The sequence below is a fragment of the Fistularia commersonii genome, chromosome 36, assembly GCF_037954325.1.
Source record: "Fistularia commersonii isolate RoL2024-O1a breed Wild chromosome 36, RoL_Fcom_v1.0, whole genome shotgun sequence".
Classification (NCBI taxonomy): domain Eukaryota; kingdom Metazoa; phylum Chordata; class Actinopteri; order Syngnathiformes; family Fistulariidae; genus Fistularia; species Fistularia commersonii.
In genome coordinates, this window is record NC_141319.1 from 3067982 (window position 1) to 3094386 (window position 26405).

Sequence of the window (26405 nt, forward strand, 5' to 3'; positions counted from 1 at the left end):
TGCATCCTGGCTGGCAGTGCTAGCACGCGACCCCTAGCTTTCAATTTCTGTCACGCTAAAGTAGGCTACCTTTTACACTTTCTTGTGAGTTTTGGGCTGACCTTTTTTTTTACACCTTGCCTTCAGTTTTTGTGCTAAGCCAGGCTTGCAGATTCCCCTGGCTTCCAGTTATAGCACTTAGGCTAATATAACCCCCCGCTTCCAGTGCTCATGCCGAACCAAGCTAACGGTTGCCTTCTTTCGACAGTCATCAGCTAAGCTATGCTAACCATGTCCTGTGCCTCTGCCAGACGCACAAGAAATGAATCTTGTGCAACTGAAACAAGTGGATTCCAAACTGAATATCTAAGACTCTTATTTTGTAAGTGCATGTTTCCTGTTCCGGGTGTGAGTTTAACGCTAGTTCACCAAATGTGCACTTTTCCTTTTTGACATATTTTTGATTTTGCCAGTCATGCTGTGTACACACTCCACAGCCAATGAGAATGTACCATTTCAGCCCGTCGCTGTCATGATGTAACCACTGCTGCTACAGGTGACTGGTCATCTGGGCAAATTTGCAATTTTGTGTTTTGTTACAGTGCATGTGACCGTGAGACAGAGAAGCCGTAGAAACAAGTTCATATCTACATGATGTTTTAATGCATTTGGTCCGTGTGACCTCCTGCCATCAAACCACCATGTTTTTTGCAAAGAACTATTTTGTTATGTCTTGATTTGCAGAAATTTGGACCCATGATTGTCATCCAAGGATTTCTTTGTATCACCATGTCATTTGTAATAAACTGATTTCATTGATCCGTGTTCAAAATTAGAGTTCAAAGACCAGGGTGAAAAAGAGGAAGGGCAAAGGTCAGTGGGCAAGACGAGGAAGAAGAGTCGGAGGTGAGAGAGGAGGAAGGATGCGAGGAAGGACAGGTGAAGCGAAAGATGGGGAAAAGACGTATGAGAGGAGAGCAACATGCAAGAAAGAGGAGAGGACTAGACTCAGACAAAAGAAGAAATGAAAGAGGGGACTGACGTCAACGTCTGCAGGTTTCAGTCCTGGTGGGCCTTTTCCTTTCCAGCAGGGAGCAGCAGAGGTAAATTAGGAGCCTGAGCTGAGTCACTGTTTTCAGCGCATCAGTCCAAAAAAAGGCTTTCGCCGGAACTTCCCGGCATCAGTATGCAGTGCGCCATGGACGGTAAGGACAGCTACAGCTGCACTTTCATGACTAAAACGTTTTCTTTCATTTGTCTATTTAAACCTTGCCGTCATGTAAAGTCTGCATATTGATTTACTGATCTGAAAAACGGGGGTTGTGAAAGTGTGAGCCACAGACTCAGGAGGATGGGTGAGGGATAATTTAGCTTTACTTTCATTTTCAATGGTCCTCTAGTCAACATGTATAAGAATGAAAAAATTAATATTTAGATTCATTACTGCTTTTCAAACATGTTTCAAAATGACAAATACTTTCCCCTTAAAAATTCAACAGATTTTTATTATTTGTTGTTTTTCATTTTTCTCGGTATTTATAACTACATATTTGCAATTTATTTGAAATTTAATTGCGGCGTGCTTTTGAATGAGTTAAGGGAATTTGTTGGATGAGGGGTCGTGATTGTAAATGAATGAATATCATACAACAGGGAAAACTAAATATTTGTAGTTTTAAATTATTGTTCACATCAAAAGAGGTTATTTCTGTTCATCGATTGAAACGTGATCGAGGTTGATCGAGTCCGATGTTCGGCAGAAGTGTCCAAGAAGGGGCAGGACCTTGGAGGGGAGAAGGTGAGGATCTTGCTGCCCAAACTAAAGCTTCCCGGAAGGTTTCGGAAGAACCACAAACAGAAAAACAACGATGCAGGTCAGAACCAACGAAACAGTGACTCTGACGCACACAGCTTTTAAATAGGAGGACTAGAACTTCAGGCACAAGCGTAGAATTTCTCATGAAACTCAAACAACATTTTTTTAGTCCTCTGGCTTTTTAACTATGTTTTTTGCCAGTATTTATTGCATGCCTCCCTCTAGATGTAGATAAGCCGCTGAATGTCGAGGAGCCAGAGCAACCTGAGTCACTGGAGGAGATAAGCAGGACGCTCATCCTCCGGGAAGAGCGGCTGTTCGCTCAGGAGTTTCCCGCTGAGGAGGAGCAGGAACAGCTGCATAGAGACTTCGATGACCTGCTCGAGAAGATATTGGCGGCCGCTGATACCACCTTCAACGCCTCCTCCACTGAGGACCTGAAGGTCCTGCAGAGTGCCGTGGTCTCCATCCACCAGCAAGAGGCGCAGGACAGGCGCTGGACAGACCATCCCCGGGATCGTGTCCCAGCCTGGCGCCCTCAGAAGTGTCTCGGCGCTCACAACACACTCCTGGCCGAGATGGTGGATTCCAGGCTGATGAGAGCCGCAGAGGACGAGGGGAGTGACGCCGACGGGCCGTCCTCACCTCTGAGGAAGCGGGTGAGTGGAGTGGATTGAAACTGGTTCCGTGATCTTGTTTCAGGGCCGGTTGGTTTGTGGAAGCAGAACGAGAACGACAGGTCTAAGAAAGTTCCCAAAGCCCTCAACCTTACTGGATAAAACTATCACTGCCCTTTGAGGTTACCTTCTGACAATCTCCCCATCCACTTTGCATAGATACTTCAGGCACATTAAGATGGATTTTGCCCAAAATGCACTGTGAATCACCCACATCTCACTTTCGCTTATTTGTTTTCCCGGCAGTTAGCGTCCTGCATTGACCAACCAGACAGCTGGGTGACTACACAATAGGCAAACTCTCATCATGAGGAGATATTTAAAAAAAAAAAAAAAATCACCCAAATCCTCTTTTTCTGGCACTTGGCATCACAACTCGGTGTCTTGCAGACTATAAATATACCGTGGCGCTCTGAGGTCACATTCTTCACATGTTTGGCTCAGTCGGTGCCTGCTTCAAGTTCCCTCCTTCACGAATACGTCAATGTATTCATGAAGGATCAGAAATACTACTTAAACAACGCAGAAGTAAACATTTTTTTTAGTATGTTTTTGTTTCTCAGTTGGAAATTTTGCCGGAGTCGTCGAGATTTGCCATCACATTGATTTGTTCGGCAGAGGAGGAAGTGCATAGTCGTAATTTATGGCCTCCCGGAACCTGCAGGTGTGTAGCGTGGGGAAGCAGCTGAAGAAGGACCTACTGACGGTGGCGAGGAACGTGATGGGCTGTTACCCTCCAGAGATGGACATCCTGAACGTCTACGCCGGATTCTACCAGCGCTCCTTCTCGGCCTGGCTGACAAAACTAACTTCTAGTGCGCCGGCAGCGGAAGACCTGGGCTACCTGCTGTTTTGGATCAACACCTGTTACCCACAGTTGCGTCTTCGTCTCTAAAAATGTTGACTTGAACTGACCTATCTCTCATATAATATTTTTGTTTTCTTTGTTTGCTCGTGAATACAACTACATCCCTCGTGTCGTGGTATTATCCCCACATTTCTGGAATAGAACATCTGCTGTTGCCCCTCCTCCAATAATCCCATTTATCCGCTTAATGCAGATGAGAGGAAGTATTATAAGCAGCTGCCTTTGTGTTACTGACCGCTGCCTTTTTTTTTGCTTGCTCTCGCCTTCTTTATGATTTTTCCTTTATCCCCTTAAAGCGCCTCCATTACTGCCTTTCGCCTTTGTGTCATGAGTTGCCATCTGGTGATATTTCAGGTGTGTTTGAGTAAACCAGAGAAAGACCGAAGACAGCCTTACATTTTTTTTTTTTTTGTGAGGTGGAATGAGATAAACAACCTCACACTTTTAAGTCCCACCACAAAAAAGGGGGGTTCCGTCTTCTCTGCATCTTTTTTTCTTAATTTCTCGGTTATACCCTCTTATTAGGTATGTGCGTCTTCAGTGTTTTTTTTTGTTTTTTTTACCTATTTCCATTTCATTTCATTTTCTCGGACAGACTTCTCAACAACATATTGACCCCTGTTTAAAAACATGATGAGATATTTGCAGAGATAACCTAATTACTGAATTAAATTACAGTCAGAGATAAGATTAGATAAAATAAGATAAGATTCTTTATTGTTACATCTCCAAATAATGAGTTTTGAGCAGCGAATATTATGAATTGGAAATTTCCAGCTGGGTGTTTGTAGCAGCAGTGGCGGTAGCTAGAAAAAGGAAGCTTCAACACAAATGTATTTCTTTCCTTTTTTCATAAAATGCCTTCCTTTCTTCACTCTAGGGATCTTATTGTCTGACTAAATGATGGGATGTGTGTGTTTCCTCCTGTAGGGATGTCCTCCAACACGAAGCCCTGCAGGGGAAGATTAAGACAGCTTGCTTGGGGTCTCTGCTGCCGCAGGCCGACGTTCATCTACTGGAGGACCAGTATCTGTCCCACAGAGCGGTGAGGTTCTGCTGGTCCTGGAGATCCCGATCACCTTCCAGAAAGAGGATAATGCAAAAATATTATAAAACTTAAAAAGTTTGTTGCTTCTGTTTTGGCAAAGGCCCTTAGCCACGAGATTTGGGGGCTTTCCTAACATGTTTTCGCTTGATGGTAAATTCCGATTAGTTTGTGTTCGAGGGGGAAAGTCAGAAAGCAAGCGTTGATCCGTGCGTGTTGTTTCCGATAGATTTTAATGTCCAGGCTCCTGTCCCGTTGAATGTGCACACAGCAGTGCACAAAAGGAGGTTTATAATCAATCGTAGCGAATTTGATGGCAGGTTGAACCATGTTTAGGTGTGCCATGAAAGCTTCCACCTCCTGCTTCTCGATCATAACTCATGTGTCATCCATAAATCTGAAGCAACGGCTCCTCTTCTTCTTTCCCCTTCTGAGGTCGCAAACGCCAGCCATCTTTCTTCATCCAAACCCTATTCTCCGTATCCTCTTCTCTCACAAATAACTAACTTCATGTCCTGATCATCGAACCAGGAATGTTTGGCTCTACCGCCACGCCCAATATAGGCATAACCAAAATGAATCCCTTTAATGAAACAATAAGTAGGGTTTAAGTTGGGTCAACTTGGGTTCGGGGTGAAACGTGTGAAGGTGTGTCTCTTTCTCTCAGGACAAGGTTAGCTCGTGGCTCCAAGCGGCGCTGAGGAATGAAAAGGAGAACTGGTTGAGTGGCAGGAAACCTGAGCTCTTGGACAAATTCGTCTTCAGCCCACTGGCTGTGGATGTGATCGAGGTGAGATGTTACCAGGAAGCGTCTGCCAAGTACTTTGTTTTACTTCCTGGCTGGACACAACACATTGACTTTGGATTATTGGGTGAACCCTCTGGGGAAATGACCTTGTTTTAACACAATTTAATGATTTTTTTTTTTTTTTCTTTGAAAATCTGATTGAATTTTTCATGAGATTATAGCATGGTGGTGAAGAAGCTTTTCCTATTTAATTGCAAAAATGAATGGCTTTATATAGATTTAAAGTTAGATCTTGTGATAAACTGAAGCCACGTAAAGTCATCATTTCAAAAGTAAGAAATACACATAGGAAATTAATTGAAAAAAATGATATTCTGTGATATTTAAGTGGTGATAAATTAGAAATGTCGTTTCGCTTGAAAAGACTCAAAAAGTGTCTCAAATTTGGGAGTTTCACTGAAATTAAAATGTCATGACTGATGACAAAATTGCTTTTTCGCTAATTTCCAGAAATTATTCAAATTCTGAAATTCAAACATTTACATAATTTAAAAAGCTCCCCGTATGCCGAACCAGTTGAGCTTAGCAGACAACCTCTGAGACGGGGCTTGTGAAGGTAACGGATGCATTCCGGTCGGTGTTTGTTTCTCTAGATAATATCCGGCTCGCTCGCCGAATGCAGCTACAGCATCCGAGACCAGAGCAAACTCCAGAGGATCACCGCTCACCTGGAAATCTTCCTCACCAGGTAGCGGCTCACCCCGTGTTACGAAGGGGACCGATGACACCGAAATACATCACCCAATATTATTTGTGTTTCAGGTACAACCAAAGCCTTGAGCAGTTTGTGAAGGATAACAAAGGGGACGTGTTGTCGGTGGTCAAGGCTCACCTGATGTGTGAGGAGCAGCTCAGGTAAAATGATCCCATTCGTGTTTTTTCAAGCGTAATCGTCCGCCCCTAATTTAATTGTGTTTATTGATCAAGAGAAAAACAGCTCATTGGTTGCACACTAAGGGATACAAGATGAGAAAATGTTACATTTGTAAAAAAAAAAAAAAAATTGACGCAATGCGCATAGTGATGCCCTAAGAGTTTTAAATTGTATTTCTATCGCGGGTCGTTGATACTTTTCTGATCGACCGATTGTCTTGAGTTGTCACCGGTGTTTTCAAGTAAACACCTGATTCGCTCTGTTTGTGGACTCGTTTTGCAACGGTAAACTGATATGACTGCGTGACTCTTCTCAGGGATTACATAATCAATCAAAAAGAAAGTCTTTCAGACCTGCAAAGACGCCGCTGTCTGGACGCGCTGGCTGACCTGAAAGCCTGCGGGTTCGGGTGTTTCATCCCCCCGATACACAGAAACTTAAAGGTATAAAACAACATTTAACAAGACTAATATTTTCCTGATTTAGCCATACCCGAAAACTATCAAGCCAGAATTTTCTCTATATTTTTATAGAGTTTTAATGGACTTATCTCCAGTTTTTAAAAGAAATAATCTGATGAATCAGAGGTTGCCAGAAATATTTCATTGCGAGACATTGCCTCTAAATCAGCAAGTTGCCCCATAGCTTACATGTAATTTTCCCTCAGTTTTAAACCTTGGTGCACTTTGAGTATATTTCTGTGTGTGTGTGTGTGTGTGTCCGGTCCAGGTGTGTTACAAGCAGCTTTGGACACCTGGCTGGCTGGACGGGTCGCTTCCGGTTGTTGACTCTCTGCTGGAAATCCTGTACAAGCAGTTGACTGACCTCACTGACCTGAAGCCCTCCTGCAGACAGGTGAGATACTTTCCTTTTTTTCAACTTCACCTCATTCAACCAGAAAAAAAAAAACGCCAGCTATTTGCATGTTGATCTTGGTAAGCGGTTTTGATCAAATGGTTACCAGACAGTGCGGTGGAAGCAGCTCTGTCCATACAAAGATGGCTGCCGTCTGCTGGTAGGGAAAGATGTTTCCGCTCGCTGTATGCAGTCTCAGTCTCCTCTGCGTGTCCGTCCGTCAGTCCTTGCTGTCGACGCTCCACCAGGACCTGGTGCTGCAACACGTCAAGAGGATGTTGAAGACCAGGGTGAAGGGCAAGGAAAAGGAAGTAGTCGGAGCTCGGCGGATGATCGACGACGCAGAGAAGATAAACAGCTTCTTCATCCAGGCGGTGAGATGCGACCAGGTTCGAGGGAATTTCGGGATTTCGGGGATGGAGAGCTGCTGTTTCTGACATTGCATTTTTTTCCCCCCCCCCCATCAGGGTTGCAGTGAGTCTTCTTGGCTCCCTTCGGTGCTTCCTGGGCTCGCCGAAGTTCTCCGACTGCAGGATCCGGAGAGCCTTCACCTGGAGATGGTCACCCTGGTCAAGAAGTTCCCCGACCTCAAGTAATCACACCTATTTTGTTTTTTTTTCATATCTTTGTCTTTTATTTTTATAAATTGTCTCAACACCTGTTCTTTCCAATAAATTGTGTTCTGTTTTCACCTGAAACCCCATGGATCAGACATTCAGAGCTCCATTCTGGTCTGAATTTTCAAAACATGTTGATTTTCTGGTTTTTGTATAGTGGTGCTTCCAGCTGAATTGTGATTGTTTCCCTGCTTTTCAGCATTATTGCCTTTTTTTATTTTTAAAAAGGCATCTATGGTTGGATATTTTTGAATTGTTTAATATTATGCCCAGAGTTTAAAAAAATCATAGGATAAATATTTGTTTGTATATGTATTAGCTTATATATATGCTTTACAAATTAGCTAATACTTATATTTACTACAGGTTTAGCTTGTTTTGCGTCAGTGTTATTCATTAACACTGAATAACGTAAACATTTTATTCATTAACTTGTAAAGCACTCACAGTTGTGTTATGTTTAGCCAATGAGCGCTGCTTTGTAATTCATTGGCTTGTTAGTTGGTTGGTTATCGAAAAGCAATAGTTGCTTTAAAAAGTGACAAGTTGATATTAGTGACTTATCATCTGAACACTAAGATGGTTGCACCAAACAGTTTTTCAACAAATATAAATTTCTAAGTAAAAATTGATAATTATTTCCTTTCCAATGATACATGACGCTGGGAACGATTTCATGCATTTGAGGTAAATAAGAGTTGAACTGAATGTTAACCCGAGTAAAGAAGCCCTCAGAGGTTTAGTTTTGTATCAGCACATATCTGTGTTTGTTCAGCACTGTTTAGTACGGTTACTGCGTTTTCGAAATGCGATATGATACACTGTGGCCGGCGCTGACGCAGTGACCTGAAAAAGTCTGAATGGCCACCCCGTTGCCAAGGGCGACGGCAGGTGTGGCTCAGGTGACACAGGTATGAGGTCAATGGAAAGGTTGGAAGAAGCTGCAGTAAATTTTCACTGATCAAATATACCTATAGGTATTACAGACATATTTGTAAACATAACCAGTACATCCTGAAAATGTTTTCTTTGTAAATTTTTAAATCATGTTCCCACAGTTTCATGTTATGAAAATTAGATATTCAAATATGAGATTGGTGAGTTCTCGTATTGAGATGTCATTGAAAGGTTGGCTGATTCCCTGCGGAAATAAGATACCCTTCACACACTTTTCCTGTTGCTCCGCTCAGTTTATTTTGTTGCTTTAAGGAAAACTGGCACAAGGCCGGTTATAGCAGCCGTCTGCACGAGGCATTTTTTGCCACCAAAAGGAGAGATGTCGATCATTTATCTAATTGGGTTTCCATCGTCTCTCCTCAGTGACACTCATGTGTCGGCGTTGCTCTCTCTGAAAGCCGGCCTATCGACCGATGACGTTCGCTCCATCAGGCGCAGCGTTGAGGAGAGCCGCTCCCTCCATGACTCCACCGATCAGAGCCCAGATATCTTCTCCAGGGTCAAAGTCAAATGGATCAATAAGAAGATGAATCAGATGGGACTGAAGAGCTGAAATAGGAAGGTGACACCGTTATGTGTGAGCCTCTCGGTTGCCTGTTCACAAGCTGGTAACACACATTTATGTTGGCTCGGTTGCAATTACATTACAGCAAGATTAATAATAATAATACATACGATTTGTATAGCGCTTTTCACGGTACACAAAGACGCTTTAGAATACTGATAAAGTATTTGATTGTGTTAGTATTACTTTCTTAGTATATGCACATGTTGGAATTGTATCACATCAGAACAGGAAATGCGTACAGTTTTTGTGTTTTCATCAGAGACTTCGATGTCAAAGAAGAAGAAACGCAAGTTAAGAATCGTTCCCTTCCCGTCTTTCTTGCATTGAAATGCTGAAATGTAATGAAGCTTGGGTGGATAGTAGACGCAGTGCGATGTGGTGTTGCTCACAGTGCCGTTCCAGCTCCCTGTTCCTTCACCTAAAATGTCTTAAAATTGTAAATACTGTATTCTTTTTATCAAGACCAAGAGGTTATGAATTGTCCGCACCTGGTCCTCGTCCTGGGTTTGGTCTTAATTGTGTCCCTCTGTTTTCATTTTAGTGCGCTTGTGTTTCCCTTTGTTTGTTGCTAGTTCGTCATGTTTCTATCTGTTCACCCCTTGCCAGAGTCAGGTTTTATGAGTTTTGGAGTTGTTTTTCTCACAAACTAATTTTCCTTTATACTTTGATCTCAGAGATTCTTATGTTGATGCCTTGCCTTTAATTCATTTTCTTTGAGTTTTATATCTAACGACCTTGTATTTTATGAAAGATTGTGCATTTATTAATTAACTGTGATCTGCCACTCTTGCCGGGTCATTCGATTTTTGTCCTGACAAAACAGCAGGATCTGCTGTTAGCTTTTAACCATGAGGCCAATTTTATCTGACCAAGTGAACCTTCTGATGGCTCCGGTGCAGCAGGTGCTCTCCCCCCTCCAAAAGGGTTCCTTTTCCCAGGACTCCAAGGAGATTCCTGGCGACCTAACCTTCCAGGTTATCAGCCCTCCAGAAAGGTTTTCTGGTCAGCCTGGGGAATACGAGGCTCTCCTGACTGCATTTTAAACTGTATCCACCTGCTTCTCCCATCGTCCATGTCAAGATGGCCTTCCTGGTTTCTCACCTCACCGGGAAAGCACGAGTGGACTCGGGGATCCGGCGATCCGCAACTCTGCAAAAATCTCCACGGAGGTTCTGAGTAGTTTTTACCGTCTCGCATCGAGACCAAGAGAACACGCAGGAACTGAGCAACATAACACCACAATGGGTCGGTGACTGAGTCATCTGGTTTCGCAGTCTGGCTGCAGATGGAATGCTTAAAGGCGTCGATGATAGAACCAAGGATATATTTGCGACCCTTGTTTGAGCACCCACTGGATTTGGATTTATTGATAGCACTGGATAAAGGGTGGGCATGATGCAATCCTTGCAGCCACCTTTTCTGCTCCCTGAAGAGGGGACCAGCGGGGGGAGGCTGGAAAGCCCGTGTGGTCGGCAAGGGCTGGAATGTCCGTCACCGATTCTACCTTGGGCTGTGGGACGATCTCCGCGTCTTGTGTCCGGCAAGAGAGAAGGTTTCCCCAACAAACACCAGATCCCTGTAATGGAAAATTCCTCTGTCGATGCCTTTCCTTGAGATTAACACTGTTCCTGCAGCTTCCCTCTTATCTTGTATGACAAGAACCAGCAATTGTTGAGTAAAAGCAGCAAATGGATGCCAATCTCGACTACTGCCACCCATGTTGCAGACAAACGAGAGACCAACCGCCCCAGGAGACTGCGGGTGGGTGACGAAAAGGATGACGAAGGACCGCCCCAGCAAAGAACCAACACCCACTCGTCCTCACCGGGGGCAGCAGTCTTCCAGCATCCGCTACCCCAGGGGTGGGCAAACTACGGCCCGCGGGCCACAACCGGCCCGTTAGTCTTTTTAATCCGGCCTGGCAAGATTGGCACAGAATTCATACTTAATTAGAATGATTGAATGATTGGATCTAAGAGTGTGGGAGCTCAAACAAGATAGTATTTCATTTTTGGAGCAACTTGAGAACACTTGTGAATTTTCCTGAGCTGAATGACACAGATGTGATTGAGCCTTTTTCTGTGGACATACTGACACATGAATGAGCTGGATGTGAAAAGGAAAAACTGGTTTGTGCATGAAATGCAAGCAAACGTCAGAGCCTTCAAAACCAACCCGGCTTTATTTTCAAAGCAAATATCAGACGAGTCTGATATGTACTGTTATATTTTTTTTTTTTTTTTTTTTTATATGTACCTTATCTTGTGCTGACCCGGCCCGTCCGTCAAATTGTAAAAATCAATGCGGCCCCTGAGCCAAAAAGTTTGCCCACCCCTAAACTACCCTCACGCCCACCGTGCCGATGACCCCCTCCCGCTCCTCAAATCATGGACCGAAACCAACATAGTACAAGCAGCCAAACACCTGCAGAACCTGAATGACTCAGGCACTGGATTCGCTGAACAGCCTCCGGTTGGCCTGAACAAGAATTCGGGCCAACCGAAGTTGGGAATCGGCTGTAGGAAGACAGCCAGGCTGAAGTTTGGCAACTGGGTTACAACACCAAGACACAGCGCTGGAACATCCGATACGGACGCATGGCAACAACTGACTTCATTCACCGGCTGACTGAACTGTCCGACGTGCACGTGGGAATGAACCTGATCCTGTGGGAGAGTCATCAGTGTCACCTGATACCCAACAGACCGCAACGTGATACAGCTGCCATAGTCCGTTCCTACGTCAGCTGCGACGAGGAAGCCTGCCGAGCCGACTTGCAGTGTTATCCGAGACACGCCTACAGGGTTCTCTGGCGCCAGAAAGACATGGCGGCCGATGAGGTGATGAAAGACCTACATATGGCACAACATTGGATTATGGTGAGGGATGTGTTTCGGAAACACTCTTAAAAGGTGAAATGCACACACACCCATAGCAACATACAAAGAAGAACTGCTTTCTTTAACGTTGGCCACGATACCACCGATGCCTGCACACATTATTTTGGTGAATCATACAAAACTTTCCCCAAGCTTACAATAACCAATGCGGACGAAAGCATCGTTCTCCTTGTTGACTCCTGGGTGACCAATTGATACGATTAAAGCAAGCGGAAAGTTGCCGTCCACAAATTAAATGGCAGAAATGATTCCCGAGAATATCGTTTCAGACCGGTGTCCCCAGTTTGTTTCAGGTTTTTGGGAAGTTTTGTAGACTCATCGGAGCATCTGTCAGCTTCCGGGATACCCTCCCGAGTCGAACTGCCTGATCAAATGGCTCAACCAGTAGTTAGATACATGTCTCTAGTGCAGGGGTGGGCAAACTTTTTGGCTCAGGGGCCGCGTTGACTTTTAAAATTTGACAGACGGGCCGAGTCACCACAAGGTACGATACATATTTAAAAAAAAACAAAAAAACGTATTTGTTATCATTACGTATCAGACTCGCCTGACATTTGCTTTGGAAATAAACCAGCTTGGTTTTGAAGGCTCTGACGTTTGCTAGCATTTCATGCACAAACCGTTTTTTTCCCTTGTAGCTTCACGCGGAGCTCATTCATGGGTGTCAGTACGTCCATTACATTACATTACAGTCATTTAGAAGACGCTTTTATCCAAAGCAACTTACAAAAATTACAAATCAATAACCGAAGATCCAAAGTACCAGTAGTTGTTATTCAGAAGTCACCACTCTACCAAATAGCCATCTCAAAACCATATACGTACATACATTCATGTCTTGGGTTTTTTTTTTTTGTTTGTTTTTTTTTTTTTGGCTAAAGGCTAAATCGCAAGGCCAATCTGTGTCATTCAGTTCAGGAACATTCTCAAGTAGCTCCAAAAATGACATTATCTCCTGTTTGAGCTCCCACATTCATTGATCCAATCATTCAATCATTTAAATCAAGTATGAATTCTGTACCGATCTTTGGCGGGCCGGATGAAAAAGAACCAACGGGCCGGATGTGGCCCACAGGCCGTAGTTTGCCCACCCCTGATCTAGTGCCTGGTCCCCCTCAGCTACTGGCACGCCCCCTTTCAATGTTTCTTGGTAAGATATGTCAAGATAGACTTTATTGATCCCCATAGGGGAAATTCTTTTGTCACAGGAGCGTAACCATCACAGTGTCAATAAATACAGTTATAAATATAAATAGAGAGACAATTAAAATATAGCACAAGGCATCCACAAATAAATAGACAGCAGAGTGAACGAAAACAAAAAGGATAAGAAAAGACAACAGAATGGGGGGAAAAAAAAGACAGCCTCCTGTCTTGTCTGAAGCACAGAGGACGATATCCAGATACCACCAGCCAGGGCCGCCATCATATTTTGGCAGCCACAAATAATGTTCCGCCGTGCAGTGTGGACTGTATGAAGAGGGCAGCTGATGGGCGGCAGAAACGACGGGCCAGAGGCTGGGACTTAGCACCACTTGTCTCTTATGGAGGCTAATCGGTTCCACATTTATTGGGCCCGTTCCTGGTCTCCAAGGTCATCGGTTCTTCTGCCGTTCGCCCCGAGACTGACCCGGTCCCTGAAAAACCACCCAACCTTCCACGTTACAGTGAACTTGCTGAAGTCTCTTCTGGCTTGTGTAACGGAGGCTGAGGCTTCTTGGTTGACTGGCAGAGCTACAGCCCATTTCAGACTTTTACAAGTGACCCCCTCAGGTTCCGGCTCCTTTTCCTGCCCTGTTTAGTCTTTATTGTGTCTTTTCATTTTATAGCGCTTGTATATTTAGTCTGTGTTTCCCTCCGACTGTTGCTAGTTTGTCCTTTATCCTTTCCCTCCTTGTTGTCGGAGTCAGATTTTTTTGAGTTTTGTAATTGTTTTTGCTTACGGACTTCATCAAGACATCTCTTGGGACCAATTTTCCTTTGGGACTGGATTCTGAATTTGAGACTTTTATGTCCTTTTACTTTATTAAAGAGTGTTCATTTGTTCATTATGAGTCGCGTTTAGTTGCTGTCTCACCTGCCTCATCTGCAGCTTTTTTTTTTGCATCCTATTTTACCGCTTTGCCACCTGCTGTTCAGCTCTATATCCAATTCAATTGATAAATGATATTTTTAAATTTCCAGCAATATTTTATTGAACCACTGCATGTCATTGTTATATCCTGTGTGTGATCAGCTGTGCATGAGTGTGTTGAATGAGGACAGGTATCTATTTTGGGGACACATACTTTATTATATGACGATTCAATTGTTAGATGAGTCCAACAGATCGAGACAGGAAATAGAAAATCCTTCACATGTTGGAAGACTGAGGTCTAACTGAGTGGCTCTACTGTCCTGCAGTGTCAGGACTGTTTCTGGTTATAGTGAGGGGAGGAGGGGGAGGGAGAGAAGGGCGGGGGGAGTGAGAGTGAGGGAGGGAGGTGTCAAAGGTCAAAGGTTACAGTGACAACAGTTCACTTCTGCTCGGGCATCAGGTCGTCAATGCCCTCGCCGGCCTCCAGGCGTTTCTCCATGTCCACCAGCAGGTTGACGCCGTCCACCACCATCTGAACAAGCTCCACCTCTGAGAAACCCAGCCGGTCGGCGTTCGAGATGTCGAAGACCCCGCCCACGGCCGCCGTGTCGACGCCGCCTGCAGAGACGGTAAGGAGCGTTGCTAAGAAGCTGGCCCGCAAAATATCACGTTGCTCCTCATGGAGCAGAAGTTCGATTCATTGTGGGATTTATGAGAGTGAAAGAATCATGGCTAAAATACAATCATTCAAGGGCATCTTATTCGCTAGTATGACGGGCGAGTAGCATTAGATGAAGGACAGTTTTGGTTCTGGCGTGACCTATAAATAGGATAAATAGGATTTTTTTTTTTTTTCTCCTTTATTTAACCAGGAAAGTCCCATTGAGATTAAAACCTCTTTTTCAAGGGAGTCCTGATGTAATTAATTTCTAATTTTTAGATCATTTTGACAAAAGAATGCTGTTTTTTTTTTAACTTCTTGCTAATAATCAGATTATTTGTTTTGTATTTTTTTCGTTGTATTCTTTTTCAAAAATTGCTTTAAAAAAAAAAGTAGCTGTGTGAGAAGCAGTTAGTTTTCACAAATTAATGAGAAATACACTGAAATTTTCTGAGACTAAAGATACAAAAGCCTTCCTCTACCAAATCCCATCACCAATCAGCCAAACCTTTGCTGTTTGAATGCATATTTTTAAAAAAGGTAGATCATCATCCAGGCCATTAAATATACTCAGGAAGTGTCAGGCATCTTGTGCTTAGAACCGGCCAGTTTTAAAAAAACCCACCTTAAATTTCAGATATAACGGATTGCACAGCCAGGCTAAATATGAAGAGCCAAAAGGATCACACGCGAAACTCAGGCTCATGGGCTTCACCTGGGGTTGCCGGCCTACCTGTGCCTCTCTTCTGAAGCCTCAGCCTCTTGAGAACCTCGCCGAAGCTCTCGTGCTTGCTAAGGTTGGGCAGCTTGACGTGGACTCCGGCCCTCAGCCCCGTCCCCAGGTTGGACGGACAGGTGAGGACGTAGCCCAGGTGTTCGTTCCACATAAACTCGTGGCCACGCTCCTTGAACAAAGTCTCAATCTGCAGGGGATGAAAAAGAAAAACCAACTCCTGAATACCAGAAGAACGGATGTGACGCGTCACACGTTTTGCCGTCCGAAACAAGAGGATGTCGGCGTTCACCTTGGTGAGTCCAGTGCAGAAGCGGGTGAAAACCTCCCTCATGTTGCCACCTTTCTGCATGCTGATGACGCGCAGGTGATCCTCCTCGTTCACCCACACCAGGAAGGTCTTGCCATCGTTGTGCCTGCGGAACCGGAAGCGCACCGACAACCTGTCAACACCTACACACCCGTATCACATACTTTCAGCCTGGTTCTATTTGTTATTTCTGTCACAACTGCGGATCTTGTTTATTATACACTGCTCAAAAACATAAAGGGAACACTTAAAAAACACATCCTAGATCGAAATGAATGAAATATTCTTATGAAATACTTTGCTCTTTACACAGTTGAATGTGCTGACAACAAAATCACACAAAAATGATCGATGGAAATCAATTGTATCAACCCATGGAGGTCTGGATTAGGAATCACACTCAAAATTAAAGTGTAAAAACAAACTCCAGGCTGATCCAACTTTGATGTAATGTCCTTAAAACAAGTCAAAATGAATCTGTGTTGCTTCCTGAGTGGACACTATGATTTCACACAAGTGTGATTGACTTGGAGTTACATTGTGTTGTTCAAGTGTTCCCTTTATTTTTTTGAGCAGTATATTACACAAGCCTCTGCGTATCATCTTGTCAATTAGTTGGACTGTCTCGGCCATGTTTTCCATCGTTTCTGCTTCTTATCTTTAAGTTGATCACATTAGAATCCCGTCCGTCCGAGTCTGAATCTCGTTGAATTTGGAATCGTCTTCCAGATTAATGTTTTTCTGCGGTTGCGGTCGGTTTCAATATCTGATTACGGATGCGTATCGCGGAGCGGGGGATCGCCGATGTTCTGACCAGATGCCGCGGCCGTCGGGCCAGTCGCGGGCCATGCCTGACGCCAGCAGCAGAGGGGACACCGGCTTGTCAAAGAGGAAGTGGTCATCGATCAGTTGCTGCTGCTCGTCATCTGTCATGTTCTTCAGAGCGTAGTACTTCCCCTTCAGGTCCCCATCCAGGCTGTCCAGGCCTGCAGCAGCGGGACAGAAGATACGCCGTCTCATTTCAAAATAACAGCTTCTAGAAATCGACCGCAATCGTTTTTCAATTTCAACTTCAACGCAAAAACTGCTCTGTCTCTTTGAAAATGAAGCTGTGCAATTCAGGGCGCCGGTTGTGTTGGATTTTTGAGTATTTTAGGGGAAAACTTGTAGTAATGCTCCGATGAAGGATCGCTGAATGTTTTTGAATATATATTTCCAAACTTGCATTGCATTTTCTGACTATTAATTTAAAAACTAGATCAAACAATTAATCGATTTTGAACCCACGTGCAGGTTGAATGGTTTCGATGAGCGACCGTCTGTTCAAGCCCTTGTTATTTTGCTGATTCATGCTGATGTGCGTCCACTTTCCTCCGCCAGGGGGCGCGTTTGTCTAATTTAAGAGACCGTCGGAAGGGCGCGCTGCCCTTCTAGAATGTTCAGTGATGCCATCTAACTGGCTCAATGCTGCCTTTTGCATTTCCTTCAAAATGAATGCAGTTTTATTAGGGTAGAGCTTGAGAGGTCGAGGTTATCAAACTGTAGGGAGTTTCCAAATATAACAATTATATTTATAACTGTTATAGGTCATTAGACGTGAGGAGGCCTCTCGGATGAGGGCTGAAACATCTTTAAGTGAAGAAATTCACATCCAGTTGCTAAGACATAAAGATTTCAACAAGAATTCAACAAGAACTCTGAAAAAGACTTGCGTCATTTGACACCTACACCACTGAAGTCTGACTGGCTTGAAATTTAATATCCGTACAGATCAACCTGCCTGTAAAAAACACTCTTGGGTACATTTTGATGAATCCGAGCAGGCGCAGTAGAAGATGCACGGACCAGATATTCCTTTCCAGTCAAGGAGAACTCTCGCCATTGATGGACTTATTCTGAAAATCAATTTTCAATGAGACCGACCAAACTCAAGAGGCTGCAAAGGCAGACCACACGTCTCCTTTGTCTTTTTTTTCACTTGGAAGCCTACACCGGAGTTTGATGTCAACCTCAGACGGCTTGGTTTGGTTGTGCGACATCCGGACCCGAATTTTCAACCAGGATTATTACAGATTTCGTTTGGTTATAAGGAACAAGGAACATTACACTCTCGCAGTTGAAGCCTCCTGGTCTATCGGGGTTGATTCCACCTTACTCTGGATTTACTTTATCTGTTTTCTTTTTTTTTTTCAACGTTTCAGTTTAATCGTTCCTGCTAGCCCCCACTTTTTTATATTTTCATCTGTCCATCATAAAGTGTTACTGTGGTCAAACAGCAGGGGGCGAAAGTGCGGCGGGCACGCTGGCGTCGGACACACATCTGAATATGAAAGAGTGGGTTTCGGTTTACTCAGCTGCTCATTAGGAGTCCCAGCAGGGCCACACAGAGTTGCACAGTTATGTAACGGCTTGATCTGCTGTGTTCCCTGAGACGCTCACTGAGGCACACCGAGGCATGATGGGAAAAAAAAATCCAAGAAGAGAGGTTTTTTTTTTTTTTCCCTCTCCGTCTGAAATAATGCCGGGTGGCTGCAGGGGCGGGGGGGGGGGGGGGGGGGTTGTTGTCACATGTCAGTGTTTGTGAATGCACCAAAAAAAAAAAAAAAAAAGACGCCTGCAGCGTCTCACAGACTAAACAAAAGGCATCCACTCTGCAGAGACGCAGATTGAACTACATAACGAGTTGTCCCCATGACAACAGAGTGGAGGATTACCTAATTTGGTTGAATTTTGAACGTTTAGTCGCCACTGTGATTAGTAGAGATCACAGATGTATAAATAGAACCGGATACAGAAACAGCGCTAGGTGCTAAAGATAGGTCATGTCATGTAATACAAATTTGGTCAACTACATTTTTGGAGGTCTAAACAATCTGTGAGGTAAATGGAAGCCAAAGCTGACCGCCTCATGCGAAACGCTTAGAACGGAATAGGGTTTTTGTTTTTTTTTTTTGTTTTTTACGCTTTGCTAGAACTGAATGGATGTTTTGCTTCCCACACAGAATCTTGACTTCACAGTTCGGACCCAAATATAGCCCGTCTTCCTTCTCTCTCGAGCGACTAGCATCTTTGAGGGTTTAAACAACAATATTTTGCACGGCTGTGTGTGTGTTGTGCACGCAAAAAAAAAACCAATTTCAAACTTAGAATCTATGAGTTTCCCAAAATGTAATGGACCTCAAAATAGAGGCCAACATCTTTTATATTTATTCATTTTTTTTCTAACTCCTCAGAGATTGTGGATAAATATTGTGGAAAATGTTGAAAGGTTTCAATGCTACCTCAGTTACCTCGATACAATAGGAGCATCATAGCATTCTATATTGTTATATATTGTCTGTAGATGGAAAGAAAAATATTAGAACCTCAATCATCAGTGTAGCCCCTTCCATCAGTCACAACACGAAGTAAAAATCTGTGCACCCTCACAACAAAATGCATCATGATAGTATTAAATTAGTCAAAAATATTAAACATATTCTAGCCCTTTTATCATGAAGCATTTCTGTCATTTCAAAGCAGCTCTGAGCAATATCATGCTCAGTATAACGAATATTCTTCTGAACTGCATTTGGGCCATAAATCTGAACCTGAAGGTGACCTTTTCTTATCCATTTTAGGGAAATAAGTCATGGGTTGCATCGGATCAATCTAAGGGGAAAAAGGGGAAACATCATACTTTCAATGGAGAGGTTCTCGATGGCACGGCGCTCCCCGCGGCTGCAGTGAGGCGGCAGGCAAAAGCCGCGGATGCTCCGTCCGGTCCGGACGCGAGAGCTAAGAACGTAATTGGGGTCCAGATCATCTCCGCCCTGAAAAGCGAGAGGAGACGAAACGTCCAATCGGAGCACAGGTGATTGGATCTGTAGAGTCATTGCTGATGTTTTCGTCGTCGTTTTACCTGCAGGTTATCGGAGTTCAGATCCGTCTTGTGTTTGTCTGAGGGTTTGTACCCGCCGTGGCGGTCCTCGATCACTGGGTCCAAGAGATCTTTGAACACCTCATACGTCTCCTCGTCCCCAGCGACGCAGCCCACTGTCATGATGAAGGGATGACCTGTTGGGGGGGAAAAAAAATGGCCGACAAGATGGTCACCATTCGCTGTCGTCTAGGAATAACGGTCTTATTCGTTTTGGGAGCATCGCTAAAAATTCACTGAAAATCCGTCATCTCATTGGATAGGGAGTAAAAGTACCGGTTTCAACACGCAGATTTAATGTCGCCGATCGGGCCGTGAGGAAGACAACATGCTTAGGTTGGTGATCAAGTGACGGAAATCAGCCAGTTGATCCAATTACAGGGGTTTTAATTTGGCCACAGGTGAACTCCAGCACACATGTGAAGGTGACACAAGGCGCCGTCTTGTTTGGGGCGGCACCGAGGCTCTGAGGGCACGAGGTATAAGGCTGGATTTGTGAGTTCGCTTCAGGATTTTGCTGTCACGATAGCCCTTTTGGTTTTTTTTTTACAGTGTATATCGCCGCGGTAACTCATGCGGCGGGATAAGTGTGCGACAATCATGATTCAAACATGACGAAAGAGTCAACGGCAACCAAATTCATCAAAATAAAAAAATATATAAATAACATTTGTGAACTGGTCGATATAGTTGAAAACTGGAAGTGATATTTCTGATTTTAAATTTGGATTCATTCTAAAATAGTATTATTCTTTCCTCGTAAGGACCACAATGCTCCTGGGGTGGCTGAAATATTGATGCGTTCATTTAAAAAATTAGCTGCAGTTAAACGATCGGTTTAATGGGAAAGTCGATTTGTGGCAGTCATTCAATCCACTTATATCTCCATTGCGAGGCGGCCGTGACCGTTCCTGGAATTTTAACTTACAACGTTGTTGACACTGCTGCCAGCTTTGCTTCTTAGCTTCAGCTGCAGTGTCTTCTTAGGATGTTTGTCGGGGATTAAGGTTTGTTCTTTTCAAGGGGAGCGTGTGACTCGAGTCACCTGGTGCCCAAACAGACCCTTGTATTAGAGCGTGCTCGATGCTAGATAGGGAACCGGGATGACGATGAAATGTTCAAGAAATTCGTCGACCGAATCGTGCGTTTAGGAACGTGCGATTAGAGCGGGCGACCAAACGTTGAAAAAAATAAACTTGGTTACACCCTTAGGGGTTGTTACCTGGGTTGTCGACGCCGGTCTGGATGACGTCGTCCAGGGTGAACCCGCTGGGCGTCTCCTTGTCCCGCAGGTTAGCATACATCTCGGGTGTAAGCACCTTGGCCATATGGTTGTTGTGCTGGCTAAGATCTGGGTACTCCTGCTCCGAGGAGTAGTTCATCTTCAGCTTGTTGTGGGTGTTTCCGAAAGGCATGATGACGTCCGGGCGGCTGACCTGGGAGCAGTTTAGGGGGACCGAAATGAATCTGACAAAATGTTTACAGACGTGAGGGTAGGAGGACAACGCTACAAATGCTAAGCTAGTAGCATAACTGCTCGCCATATTATCTGAGATGTAACAATGTCAGGTTCCCTGGCTTCCCCGGCGGAAAATTCACAGAGAAGGCGAGAATCGTGGCATTTTGTCTCGTGCTGTGTTTCGCTTATATGCAAAGGCTGAGGGCTCCATAGGCCCCCGCGAGTGCCGAGATATCTGGAAAAAAAATTCACCTGCAATGCAATTATATTAACAGGAGTTATCACTATTAATTCTTAAAATTGAAAGGCTCACACTGATTCAAATGTAAAGAAATGTAGAATTCATATTACTGCAAATGACAAATAAATAAAACAGATACAATAATAAATAAATAATAACACATAACATTGAATTATTTTTGTATTTATTCGGAATTTGCTAAGCATGAAAATTGGATGACATGTCATCTTAAAAATTAAAAATTAAAACAGTGCCGTTCCATTTCTTTTGGAAGGCTATGTAAAGCATCGATGGGGGGGGGGATTTAGAATCTCGCCTAGGGCGCCACAAGCTCTGAGGACCAGCAACGCATCTGAAATGATTTACCACAAGGAGTTCTGGAAGACGGCATGTAGTTATTTAGATTTGACATAAATCATCAAGCTCAACAACTGGCATTGGATTTGGTTCTTTCATTCTTTCGAATCCAAGCATCCCATGAAAACAAGGGAACGAGCGTATGTTCCTTTCATTATCTCTCTCCTCGCCATTCCAGGTTTTCAGTGTTTTATTATTATGACCGAGGCTGCCAAGTACCAGAACCAAAAAGATCCGCGAACAGGAAAAGGACTCCGTGAAAGCTCGGACCGGCAAGCTCGGACAGCTGCAGAAATCTTTAACGGAAAAACAAATATCATTCTGTTGCTGGAAGTTAACGGTTTAAAAATCGCAGGAGCTGCAATACTAATATTTAAAGCTGTGAGAAGGAATGAGGGGATTTCGGAGTGACGTGCTAAGATTTTCGCCATGATTTTTTTTAAAAATACTCTCCTCTTTCCGAACATAATTTTAAACCTTTATCACCATTATGACCTGAGAAGTGTCCGTTGTTGTGTTAAATTTGATTTCATCAAGCCGGCATAATCAGGCTTAGTAACATGACAAAATAAAAGCTTCTCTTGTATGATTTCTGTGTTCGATAATAGTGAAATATTGAACACGCCTGGACCGCCCGTAGGGACGTCCCATGATGCACTGGGTTTTTTCTCTCCCTTTCCATCTGTACTCATTTGTATCTCTTTATTGCAACTTTCAGGCTCTGTGTCTTCTCAATCTTGTCAGATTCTGCAGATATTTCTTCCCCCAGAGAGGCAAGTTTGCAGAGTTTGACATCAAACACCAATTTCTGGAGAGAAAATTCCAAACAACAAGAAAAAAAAAGCTTGGGCCAAATTTCTTGCCATTTTTCAGTTTTTCATGAAAACTCAAGCAAATTCGGTGTTGATTAACAGCACAATTTATGTTAACTTCTCTCTGATTCGTAGTTATTTGTTACAACGGTATGTGGCATTACAATGAGATTTCCAGTCCGTTTCTTCTACACGTAGCTTTTATTAGAAGTTTTTGCAGCAGAAGAAAGTGTAGTTGGTTGAGGCAGATGGCCGCCATCCCCGAGTCTGCGTATGCTCAGAGAAACTTCCTGTTAAAAGGGAGGGTTTTTTTCCATCTTGACCATCTCTTATTCTGGCTCACTGAAGAACTGGCTCTCTGTGGAATTTGAAAAAGCCTGCTCTATATAGACCAGCCCTGGATAACATAAGGAACTGTGTTATATAAAGAAAACTAAACAGGGCATGAACTGGAAGTAGCTAGAAAAGTACTGTATTTTCCTTTTAAACAACACTAACAGCCTATTTTAGTATCTTTAATAACAGTAGTAATATCGCTAAAACAACAACTGATTTGTGAAGCCTAAAAACAAATTGCAGGTATTCTGAAAAGGCCTCTCTTTCTCTCTCTCTTAACATTTATATATATTTAAATATAGAGTCATTCTCAGCAAGGGTATTGAAATCTCTGAATAAAAAAGAAATATTGTTTTTTTTTATCGATTTAATGTTCAAGTTATAATAGTAATAGTTATAATAATGGTCTAATTAAAGATTTTGTATTATTGTTGAAAATAATACTAATGTGATATTGTATGCCAGTCTGCAACATTCGTGTTGCAAATTGGCGAAATAATATTTCTAAATGTTCATGTTTATATTGATTTAATCTTAAAGTAACAATAACAGCAATGATAATGATATAGTCTTTATTCAAGTATTATTTATGGTAATTATACTGATGTGAGACTGTATACCAGTTTGCACCACTGTGCAAATCAGCACAATCATATCATTATATTTTCACGTTTAAATTGATTTCATGTATAAATTACAATAATAACAAAAATAATTATTATTATTATCATTAGAGTGGTCTCTCTTCAAATGTTTTTATTACTTTTGGTAATTATTCTCGTGATTGTCTGCCAGTTTGCATCATCTGGGGTGCAAATCGGCAAAATTCATATTATTACGTTTTCAGACTTTGATAAATTGCCGATCAACACCCAGATCCATAAAGAGATCCAGTTCATGGATGCCGCTGCCGGTGGAACCGGGTAAAACCGGGCACCGGGAGGCTGATTATGACGAGAGGCCGCCGAGTGACGCAGCCTCAGACCGGCGTTTAACCCCTCAGAGCGCGGCGGCTGCGCCGCGACGCCCCCGGTCACCTTCATCCGGGCGGAATCGACCGTGCAGCTGCAGCAAGGCGACACACAGCGGTGATAAAAAAATACAAATAATATAAAATAATACTATCAATAATGAAAATGAATACATAGTGTGCTTGCAGATGCATGAAATTGATTGACGTTAAAAGACATATGGTTTTGCCGGGACAGACGCTCCGCAGTGTCTCGGTGTTTGTCTCCTGCGATGCAGATTAGGGATTTTTTTTTTTCTGCCTGACTGAACCGATCTAGGATTTATTCGCCCGGCCTTTTGTTCCTCCTCGCCCGGTTTGACGCGTCGAAGGGCGGACGGAAACATCCGCAGATCCAGAAAAAAAATTTTTTTTGAATGAACGCATTTGATTGTTTGTTTGTTTGTTTGTTTGTTTTTTGAAGAATTGCCCCGGATTATTTGTTAGCTGACTGCGCAACACCTGCAGGACCCGACGCTCCCGCAAGGTCGTTCGGGATGCGGACGGACGGACGGGCAAGCGTGCACGCAGCCTGATGGCAAGTAAATGAGGCAATAAATAACCAATAAATAACCGATGATTGACGGCTGAGCCGCCGGTAAACAACCCCCCCCCCCAACACCACCACCACCCTTTGTTCCGTCTGATTGACAGCCGCCGGGCGCGCGCGCGTCTGTAATCAGCTGACGTCTAATTGATGATGCTGATGGAAACGATGACGACCTGATAGGTATCGATGATCTGATCGGTCTGTGATTGATCGGGGGTGATCGATTCCTACCTGTGGGTTCGGTCTGAGGGTTGAGCTTCTGACGCGGTTCGGTTCTGCTGCTGCGGATTAAAGCGGCTCGCGCAGCTTTTTATACCCGCCCCCCATTCCTCATTGGCTCCTATTTACAGTCCATTCATTCCATTGGTCCCTGAGCCCCCAGGAGAGTCACGTGACGCCCCCCCCCCCCCACCTCTGCCCCAGTGCCTCTGAGCAGCTGATGCAGAGGCTGCTGTGCACGGAAAAGCCAACGTCATCCAAGTGAAGGCTGAATAAATAGCGGTTCTTAAAATTTCTCTCTCGGGAAAGCTCACACGTCAAATTTGCATGCAAAATTTCAGACTTTTGTCTCCGATTTTTCTCCATTTTAAAGCTGCCTTTTTTTGTCCACTTGAGAAAATCTGCCTCTGGAATGAGGTATTTTAAACCATCCAAAATCCATCAAATTTAGCCCTGCAAGCTTCCAGGCAGACTTGGACTGGAAATGCAGCCGTCTGAGCTGAGAGCCAGCCCCCTCGTTAGCATATGAAATGAGACAGTTTGTGAATGAACACAGGAGGCTTTGTTAATAAGCAGACACACAAACACACACACATCTTTGTTTTATATCAGATTAGGCCTGCACTTGAGGGAATAATACATTCCATGACCCTAAAATACACACACACAAACACACAGCTAGTGTCTCATCATTAGACAGTCTAATCCAGTTTTATTTTGATGAGTTGCCGTTAGATTTCAGTCGCCGCCGTCCGATGTGTTGAAGCTGAGACTGCTGGGAAATTTGACAGTTTTATCATTTAGTGTTTATGCTATTTCTCGCTAATGCTAACACAATGTTGCTTGGAAATGGAAAAAAATATCACCCAGAGGCTCTCTCTTTATTCAGCTGACTGTTGTCATGTGAGCTTGTCTGAATGTTTTGTGGGATTGGTTTGCTCGTTTGGTTACGGCTTTCCTCCATTTTTGCCCTTATTATTAAAAGTAAAGGCAATCTGCAATTTTTTTTTCCTCCAGATGGTTTCACTCCTTCACCAAAAACTGAAAAAAAAATCAGCTTTTGGTTCAATCACCGTCCAAACTTCCATCAGCATCTTTTGGCTTCATTGTGCTAAGCTAGGCTAAAGCTACCCACACATTTGAAACCATTTAAGCTGTAATCTGACCTTTTCTTCATTGCCATTCTTTGAACCAAACTGGATTGCAGAGTTTTCCGTACGATATTTCACCGGGCTAACTATACCAGTGAGTTTATGTTAGCATCTTGATATTATGTTGGCGTCTCACCAATTGCACTAATTAGCACTAACTGTAGCGTTTAGCATTGTAGCATTTAGAAATAAATAGTCTCCCCCGTTTCCCTCTTTAATGTGTGTGCCACAGTTCCCCAATGTTTAGTTTTTGGGCTAAATTAGCTCAGCTGTTTCCTTCATGTCCATTTGTTTGTGCTAAGTGGAGGTATCCCCTCGGTACAATCTTTTGCTCCAAGAAGGTCTGACATTTGTTCAGCATTAGAAGTTGTGCCATGCCGGTTTAACCATTTTTACTACATCAAATCATTATGCCCGGTTTGTAGTCTTTCCTGCTTTCAGTCTTTTTTAGCCACAAAAGTCTTTGCTTTAAGCTAGGCAAGCTATCTGTATGCTAAGCAGGGCCTGTGATTTACCTTTGCCTCTTGTCTCTGCGCTAAGCTAGGCTAATAGCCTCTCCTCCTGGAGGTGCAGGGTGCGGCCTGCTTTGCAGTGCAGTCAGGTGGGG

The 26405-nt window shown here is 43.6% G+C and overlaps 2 protein-coding genes across 2 annotated transcripts; one reads left to right on the forward strand and one right to left on the reverse strand.

The window, feature by feature from the left end:
- The first annotated feature begins 1177 nt into the window (after window positions 1-1177).
- Window positions 1178-9549, forward strand: LOC147213360 (tumor necrosis factor alpha-induced protein 2-like). The gene is made up of 13 exons (XM_086143025.1): window positions 1178-1184; window positions 1740-1853; window positions 2021-2454; window positions 3137-3348; window positions 4271-4385; window positions 5053-5175; window positions 5787-5881; window positions 5956-6048; window positions 6384-6510; window positions 6797-6922; window positions 7147-7296; window positions 7390-7514; window positions 8860-9549. Exons 1-13 carry the CDS (start codon window positions 1178-1180, stop codon window positions 9047-9049), a joined length of 1911 nt encoding a protein of 636 aa, XP_085999151.1. The 3' UTR covers window positions 9050-9549.
- A 4687-nt stretch (window positions 9550-14236) lies between these two features.
- Window positions 14237-24784, reverse strand: LOC147213361 (creatine kinase B-type). Its single transcript, XM_086142992.1, has 8 exons — window positions 24660-24784; window positions 20887-21100; window positions 19647-19801; window positions 19425-19557; window positions 16560-16731; window positions 15728-15851; window positions 15436-15625; window positions 14237-14659 (listed from the first exon to the last, which is right to left on the reverse strand). The coding sequence occupies exons 2-8, from the start codon at window positions 21077-21079 to the stop codon at window positions 14481-14483; spliced, it is 1146 nt and encodes a 381-aa protein (XP_085999118.1). The 5' UTR covers window positions 21080-21100; window positions 24660-24784; the 3' UTR covers window positions 14237-14480.
- Window positions 24785-26405: the final 1621 nt, after the last annotated feature.

Excerpts from the sequence above, each read along its gene's own strand:
- LOC147213361 (XM_086142992.1), bottom strand. The coding sequence starts at position 21,079 with ATGCCTTTCGGAAACACCCACAACAAGCTGAAGATGAACTACTCCTCG. Across the intron at positions 15,626-15,727 it reads TCTGCACTGGACTCACCAAG|ATTGAGACTTTGTTCAAGGA; the intron begins GTGAACGCCGAC and ends CATCCCCTGCAG. Across the intron at positions 14,660-15,435 it reads GCTTCAGAAGAGAGGCACAG|GCGGCGTCGACACGGCGGCC; the intron begins GTAGGCCGGCAA and ends CCGTCTCTGCAG.
- LOC147213360 (XM_086143025.1), top strand. Across the intron at positions 1,854-2,020 it reads ACAGAAAAACAACGATGCAG|ATGTAGATAAGCCGCTGAAT; the intron begins GTCAGAACCAAC and ends GCCTCCCTCTAG. Across the intron at positions 6,511-6,796 it reads CGATACACAGAAACTTAAAG|GTGTGTTACAAGCAGCTTTG; the intron begins GTATAAAACAAC and ends TGTCCGGTCCAG.